The sequence below is a fragment of the Microchirus variegatus genome, assembly GCF_963457635.1.
Source record: "Microchirus variegatus genome assembly, chromosome: 5".
Classification (NCBI taxonomy): Eukaryota; Metazoa; Chordata; class Actinopteri; order Pleuronectiformes; family Soleidae; genus Microchirus; species Microchirus variegatus.
In genome coordinates, this window is record NC_139806.1 from 16,213,106 (window position 1) to 16,221,831 (window position 8,726).

At 39.2% G+C, this 8,726-nt stretch overlaps 1 protein-coding gene across 1 annotated transcript; it reads right to left on the reverse strand.

Annotated features, from left to right (window-relative positions):
* Nucleotides 1-908: 908 nt before the first annotated feature.
* Nucleotides 909-8,174, reverse strand: LOC310926685 (schwannomin-interacting protein 1-like; the record flags this gene model as incomplete). Its single annotated transcript, XM_083888871.1, has 6 exons — nt 909-1,006; nt 1,934-2,057; nt 2,646-2,852; nt 2,939-3,056; nt 6,332-6,441; nt 8,145-8,174. 6 exons carry the CDS (start codon nt 8,172-8,174, stop codon nt 909-911), a joined length of 687 nt encoding a protein of 228 aa, XP_083744997.1.
* Nucleotides 8,175-8,726: the final 552 nt, after the last annotated feature.

Below are 8,726 nucleotides of genomic sequence, written 5' to 3' on the forward strand. Positions count from 1 at the left end.
TATACTTTGTTTTTTTCACGTTCAACTTCCATGAGCGTTGAGTAAATTGAGCAGAGCAAAAATCCCATTGCATATTTTAATGAAGAGGCTGTTTGTGTCAGCATGCCTTTCAGTTATGCTTCCTCAGTCTCTTTCTCTGTGTGTGGACCTCAAATCATTTTTGAACCCACACCTCATTTTGGTATCTCGTTTCACCGCATTTGACAAATACAAATGTTTTGTATGTTTAACACACAGCATTTAAAGCAGGTGGGAAACTGTCACAGCCAATCGTGTGTGATCTTTTCAAGACCGGTGAAGCTAAGCTGCATGGTGTTATTTATTTTTGTGTTTGTTTTGTGTCGCAGCAGCTCAGACGGTAGATTTCAGTGTTAAAAGGTGATGTAGAGAAGACTGGACACTTCTTCATTTTGAGTCCATGCCAGCATTCATGAGTGCACTGTGCAAAATCAATCAAGAGGTAAATCAGTGTTGGGGATGGAAGTCAAGAGTTTCCATTCTCTGAATGTGCTATGATTAATCATGCTGAGTGGAAGTGAGAAGCCCGCACCAACTCAGCTGTGTCCACGCTGAAAGCAGCGCTCTCCTCTGCCCCTCGACAACATCCTGTAGTGCAACGCGACTGCGTATGTGATAATAACTATTTGTGTCGTATTCAGCTCTTTAGGAACAGCACAGATGGAGTTTCATGAGTAACACTGATGACGTGCAGACAGACACATGTTGGGGGGGGGACGTCGTGGGTGTTTTATTTCGAGAGAGATTTCTCTGCCTGGTGACGATGGTGGCTGTGAGCGTGCCTGTAATGACAGGAAAAAAAGAAAAAAAACAAGAAGATGACGATAAGACGTCCGGTAAATATCCAAACACAGCTCATGAGACAAAGACCAGACAGAGATATGAGAGCGTCACCTGGTGAGGTCCTCTATGTCCACCAACATGGCGTCCTGCTCCACATGCAGCTCATCCCTCATTAGCAGCAGCTGCACAAGCTCTTCATTTAAACCTGTGTAAAATTATAATCAAGATTAAAGCATTGGTGGGATTGTTACTGGTTGGAGAGGAGAGGAACATTTGGAAAAATCTCATTTTTTGATATATACATTAGTTTTTAAAGGCCCAGTTTGTAACATTTACAAGGGTTTATTGACAGAAATAATAAGAAATAATAAAACTACTACCCACAAGCATCTTATTATGATTGTATAATTGCTTTTTTGTAGGTTTAGTACTTTTGCCATGGGCCTTGCTGGATGGAGGCCACCATGTTCTGCTGCCATGTTTCTACAGTGACCTGTAAGGACAAACCAGCCAGAACACGAGTTTTGCCTTTTGAGGTGGAAAAATTACGACACAAACTAAGACGAGAATCATTCTGGTTTGCACGGGCCACCGTAGTTCACTGAACAACAGGCCACCGTAAATCTGTTGTGTCCCCATTCATTTCCACTAAATAAGGGTTCCAAAAGGGTCATTCTACAAGGGCTGAGGTTCTACCTGGAACCATTTGCTTCTGAAAAACCCTTTCTTTGGGAAAGGGTTTTTCAAGGTTCTTGGCAACACTAATGGTTCCAGTAAGAACCATTTTGATCCAAAGAACCCTTTAAACCCCCTTTCTTGAATGAAGGTTTTTAAAAGGGTTCTTAGTGGAACCTTTATAAAAAAGATTCTACCTGTACTCACTAAAGAGTGTACTCCTTAAACTTTGCTCCTTTAAGTCTCAGTTTTGTTTTTGTAATTTTTATTTTATTTTATTTTGAGAGCAGTTAAAGTGCATTCAAATGAGCAATTCAATATTTTCTCAATTACATTTGTATTTAGCCACTAAAGAACTGGGGCAAAAGTGTATCTTAGACATTTATTTGGAAAGAGAGTATATATGTATACAAATAATAGTGTCTGTTTGTGTGAAGTGTGTGTGTCTGATACTCACTCTGAATCTGTGAGTGCAAGTCATTTGTGATGACCTGCAGCTGTCCAAGACTCATGTCTCTCATGTCCCCTCGCCTCAAACTCCTCTTCATCAAGCCCTCGCTGATGTGAGGCAAATGGGGAAGCTACACATAAACACACATAGAGAGGAGATCACTGCATGTTAAATACATATATGTGCAAAAAGCACACACAATGTGGATAAAAGACTAAAGCTGTGGTATTCGTCACCAAAAACGTTGCTTTCTTTTGTTTACTTTTCCATGAGTAACATTGTTAGTCTCACATGATCTGCCCATGTGAGAGCATCATGATGTTGAAAACATGGCAGTAACGCCAGGAGCTCCTCCACTGAAGACACTGCCAGGCCTTGAGGCAATTGTCTTAGTTCATTTTGAATGGAACGGAGGAGGGGGGGGAAAGAAGCTTTTAGTTCAGAGAATTTCTTTCATATCAACTATCCACAATGCCAAAATTGTAAATCTCCCTAAGAGAATCAATATTGAAATCTTGTTCAGGAAATCTGTGAGAGTGGTCACATGCACATTCACTTTTAAACCCCAACTGACTTTTTCAGCATGCAATTACCACGTGCTGTCATAAGTATTGTGTTTCCTGTAATAGCAGCTCAGTTCTCTTTTACTTTAGTTCACTTTGACTTCGTTTTTATTGTCCGAAAATACACACAGAGACATATACACCCACTGACTAACCAAGTCAGCCACTGGTGAACGTCTGTGCAGTTGGATTTGCCTCTCCACCTCGACCTGCATGCGAGCCATGGGTCGAGCTAGAGCCAGTGCCACTTTGGCCTCCTCCTGCAGTCTCCGCTGCACCTGCCAGAACCCGCTGCAGTCATCTAACGGATCCGAGTCCTCCTCCGCTGTGTCCCGGTCTGATAATGAGGAGCTCTGCTTGCTCTGGAGAGGAAGTATACATGACACTGTATATTCTCAGGGGTTATGACGTGGAGTATTGAGAGTGTTCGGGGTGAGAGTGTTCCTACCACGGGTGACAACGGTGTGTCCAGACTGGTTTCTGTCCTGCTGTCCTCCGCATCACTGTCTTTGTCACTATTGCTGTCGTTGACGAAACACACCTGCAGGTTCACTCCACTCTGCAGCCTGAGGTGAAATACAAAGTGAACATGAGAGAGGACATGTTAGTGTGTTCATTAAGAGACTCTCAAAATGTATCAGTCCCAATGAAACCTGTTCAGATGTGAGAAAAAATGACTGATTGATTGTAGAGATTTTGTAAATGCCCCAAAGGATTTTAGGTTTTTATATTTCTCCACAACACATTTAATTTCTCCGAAAGAGCTTTTGCGTTGACAGCAGAAAGTTCAGGAAGTGCCACACTCACTGTTTTTGTGTTTTAGTTAAGATAAGTAGATTCTCAATGATGTGCATTTATATGGCCTGGTTCAATCAGACTTCAGCTATGCTCTTACAGCTAAATAGGACCAAATCTATGAATGCATGCATCTTTCAATGTTTTATGAAAAGACTTGTAGCAATGAAAAAAAATCCCAGTTTTGGGATTAATAAAGTTAAATGCCGTTCAAAAGTTTGGGGTCACTTAGAAATGTCCCTATTTTTGAAGGAAAAGTACTTTTTTTCAATGAATATAACATAATCAGAAATACACCCTATACATTGTTAATGTGGTAAACGACTATTCTAGCTGCAAACGTCTGCTTTTTAATGGAATATGTACATAGATGTATAGAGGCCCATTTCCAGTGTTCTAATGGTACATTGTGTTTGCTAATCACATTAGAAGGCTATTGGATGATTAGAAAACCCCTGAAAACCCCTGTGCAATTATGTTAGCACAGCTGAAAAAGTTTGAAGGGCAAAATTATTATTTATCATATTATTTCTAATCTTGTCAATGTCTTGACTATATGTTCTATTCATTTTGCAACACACACAAAAAACAAACACAAAAAAATGACCCCAAACGTTTGAACGGTTTAATGTATATCTATCAATCTATGCAGTTTTGGAATGACACCTTCAATAATTACATACCCAGGTATCTATAGACTTCATCAGACATCAGAAATGCCACCGAGTATGACCTCATCCACTAGAAACGAAAGCAACTGCGATTCATAACAATTAGAATCACAGACATAAAAGCAGATCCCTCACAGCAGTCGCAGAAAAACCTTGACCTCAGTTTCTCCAAGAGCTCAAACGACAATTCCCTGAATTCCTGATCACGACACTCAACAAAAGACCCTAACAACCAAAAGTAACCCTTCAACAGGGTAAGAACAATAACATACACACACAAAAACAGAGTGGACAGGGTTGTTTTGGAATTTCCAACCCAAACTAAGGCCTGGTCCACCTTAACCTCCGATCAAGTCACATTACTACTTGAGCACCAATCATAGCCCTGGACTCATAACAGCAACCACTTCTTCTTTCAGCGTTTGGTTAAATCTGTACTTCCTTAAAAGGCGGCCACGATGAATTAAGTCACCCCCTCAAATAAAAAAAAGTGCTTCAAAGCTGTCATGAAAAGAAATCAGAGTTGTGCTGTAGATGGTTAACCAACATGTGTGATGTAATGCAAAGTTTCCATCGCTTGTGTGTCCCAGAGGACGTCATAAACTTTGATAAGAAATATGAAACCTCACTTAATTGTGAAAATGATTCCCCTTGATTTGATTCCATCTGTGTAATCTACCCTTCATCAGATTGGAATTAAATGCATGATATTCTTAAAAAAAACAACAACATCTATATTGTTTTCTGTGTTGTTAGAAACTTAAATGAGAGGAATATGCCAGCTTTTGTAACAGTGGGAATCTGGAAAATCTGGGAATCATCTAATTCCAACATTATCCTCCACCTGGCTCTAAGGATATCATGTCATTTTTGCACTTAGATTAAAGATCTAGGTTTTTCTGTTCTTACCTATTGTGTGTGTGTGTTGTTTGTAAGCCTTGGTCATGAGTTTGTTTTTTCTTCAGTGGGATGAAGTGTGGATGGGATTTTGTTTTTGTTTATCTGTGATCTTCCACCAATAAAAATAAATGCTTCAAAATGCATTTGCATAATGTCACTGCTCATGTCACAGTTTCATCCCACAATACTTTTTGGAGCATTTTTATTCTTCTTTTTTAACCTTTCGTTTTGGCAACAGACAATCACCTCCCTGTATCATTTTTGTTAGAATTTCCTTGCAATTATGTCTGATTTATGACGCCGAGGCGTGGTAATCTCTGTTTCATCAGAGGTTAACCACAGCACCACCCCCTCGGTGCCAGCTCTTTCTGACACTCACGCATCGTTGTCCCGTTGCTGAAAGTCAATAAGGTATTGTTTCAGTCCAATGTCACTTCTCTCAGCCCGACTGTAAACATGATTGTGGCTTTTCAGGAACTCTTTCACTTTGGTGAAAGGTCAAAGGAATTCTGGTGTTTTCTTTACTTTTTCTTTCTCAGTTGTTAAATGTAGTGAGCTGTTGAACAGCTCCCTCTCCTGGTCGTTCAATTACTTCTCGCATTTGCCAGTAGAAAGAGCTCAGATATTACATAGGCAACAAAAATGGTGACTGAAGTTTGGGGGCACTTAGACATTTTTTTTTTTTTAAGGAAAAGTACTTTTTTTCCAATGAATATAACATTAAATTAATCAGAAATACACTCTATACATTGTTAATGTGGTAAACGACTATTCTAGCTGCAAACGTCTGGTTTTTAATGGAATATGTACATAGGTGTATAGAGGCCTATTTACAGCCACCATGGTACATTGTGTTTGCTAATCGCGTTAGAAGGCTATTGGATGATTAGAAAACCCTTGTACAATTATATTAGCACAGCTGAAAAACACGAAACCAAAGTTATTATTTTGAATAAAAATCATTATTTCTAATCTTGTCTTGACTATATTTTCTATTCATTTTGCAACTCTTTTGATGAATAAAAGTGTCTTTTAATGGAAAACACAAAAAAATGTAGGTAGTATATAAAGCCATACCAACAAGCAAATAACAGCCATTTTCTCAGACTACCTAATTTAATTTAATTTAATTTAATTTAATTTAATTTAATTTAATTTAATTTAATTTAATTTAATTTAATTTAATTTAATTTAATTTAATTTAATTTAATTTAATTTAATTTAATTTAATAATGTGCTCTTTAAGATTAACTGAACTTTTTTGATTTGCCAAATTTGAATATACCTAGTTGCTACAATGATGATTAGACTCATACTTATATATTGGTTTGTCAACAACATATTAGGTTGGAGTATGTCTCCACATTTGTTCCCAGAATAAAGTGTGTCACCTGTCTGAGGCTAAAACAAGCCCTCATGACCAAACTGTAACACACGTTTACACACACACAGACCAACACTCGGCTCAAACCCACCGAGAGGAAGTACCATTCTTGCTGCAGCTGTTGTAGATGACGGGCTCGTCGTCATAGAAACTGCCAAGGGCGAGTTTCTGCCTGATGGACTCTCTCTCATTCCTCTGGGCCTGTTGTCAGAAACAAGAGAGGAAAAAAAAAATCATGCACAAGTACAAAGAGTGTGAATAAAAGTGGTGTGGCTGTATCTCTGCTTGACACATTGGAGGAAATGATCCAGATGGGTGCGTAAACTGATATTGAAATGTGAGCTATTAATAGGCTGCTTTGAAAGGAGGATTAAAGGAAAAGGGAGGGATAAGGATCAATTGTGCAGAGAAAATGTAGATAGAAAGACATGGGCAAAGCCCTGTAATCCAATTTATGGCCGGTCGCACATTAAGATAATCCAGCTGTCATTATCATTGTATAATATTATTAAATTATCAAATAAAACCGTGTTTTTAAAAGTAGGTCAGGTGCCTTTTCTCCCAGGTACAGACAACATGACATGCAGTGCATAGAACATTGTTAATGCATGTATCCTGTGCATGCGTTTGCCCCGTGTTACTGTTAATCTGTCAATAATCTGTTTGAGATGTCTCCTGCCTTAACACCAAATGCATCCTGGGATAGATCACAGCTCCCAAGGAGTTAATGAATGAGAACAAATAATTCAGCATGGTAAAGCATCTAATAGACCTTTTCCAGTCCACACATCAGACATAATATAAACATATATATATATATATTATATGTTTTAAATGCACCTTTTTCTCCTTCTGTTCTTATAACCAAATACAGAAAGAAATTAATGTTCAAACTCAGTGTTAATCTCTTGCAATCACATGACTATAACTGCTGCAAGGCTTCAATGAAGGTCTTCTTTGGCTAGGTCTTCATTTAAAATGCCATATCATTCTACTATTTCACACCTTCTCACTCTCTTATCATTTTCTTAATTCTCCTCACATTTAGTTTCCTTGTCTTGATTAGATTCCAATACCTTTTCGACTCATCCATTCCCAGGTAAAATTATTCTCTCAATCTGTCATTTTCACTTCATCTCAGTTCATAGGATCTAAAATTTTGCGGTATTTTGATATTCAAAGCCTCACATTTCTTGACTATATATTGATAACGGATTAAATGCTACTGCACAACATTTTTCCATTCTATAAACGCATCTTATATTATGATATTGTGGCAAATTTCAAAATGTGGGTCGATAACACACACACCCTCATCTCCAACCAAGCCATAACACCACCAAAATTAGACAAGCCAATTCCTGAAATAACCCAAAACATCACACACATCGCCTTTTGTGGCTCGTCATTATGTGACACTGTGATGTAAGGACATAAATCACAGTCGATCGCTTTCAGACAAACGCTTGGCCTAATGCTTATCTACTACAGACAGCCAGTTGTCCTCATTACCAGCACCACCTGTCTTCATACATACATACATGCACAAATTCACACGAAGCATATTTTTATATGATCACAAATGTGAAATGGTAAAAACACTGGTTGTCATTGTCATTGTGGTCGTCAGGTGACACGATTTATAGAAACATCGATCATGCTGAGATGGAATCAGTCCTGATAACAAAAAAGGTGTGAAAGCAGAGATAGGCAAATAATAAAAATAATAAAAAAACACACCCACTCCCTTTACAACCAGAAACATCTGCTCCAGTATGGCTGATTCCTCTACGGCAGCACACCCATGATGGACACCTATCATGTATACATGTGAATAATATATGATACATATGATCCACGCTCCACATTACACACCGTGTCATACATAACATAAACCCACGCACCTGGTAAATGCGTTTCTCTTGGTGCACCATCCTTTATCGCATCGTACTGAAACAGACGCTGTGCCTTTCTCTACACTGCAGTGAAGCTGGACCCAGGAGACCCTCTCATATACTGCAGCTTCATGCAGGAGAGGGAGGGAGGGAGGGAGGAGAGAGCAGGAGAGAGAGGGAGGGGGTTCATGTGAGAACTGGAGAGGAAAGAGTGGGTAGAGGCGGAAGTGGAGGAGGAGAGAAAAATGAAGGATGATGGGAGAGAGAGGGGAGGGGGGGTGAGCTCTGCTGATCTGTTATCTGTTCCTCCATCTTCCTCACATGCTTTCTCAGCCTCTGCTTCATACTAGAAAGGGAGGAACAAATAATAGCAGCTCCTGTGTCCCAAAAAAAGAGATAGATGGAACTGGAACACAAAATCATTAAGGAGGCCTTTGTTGGCCAGTGAATGCTCCTCTAAATGTCAATGTCAGCAACTCTGACACGGCAGAGGAACAGAGCTGTGAATTTTTAATTACACATTGTCTATTTGTTTTGCCTCCTGAAGGAATTGCCCTGCCCGCCCCCTATTCCACTTCACAATTTCAAGTG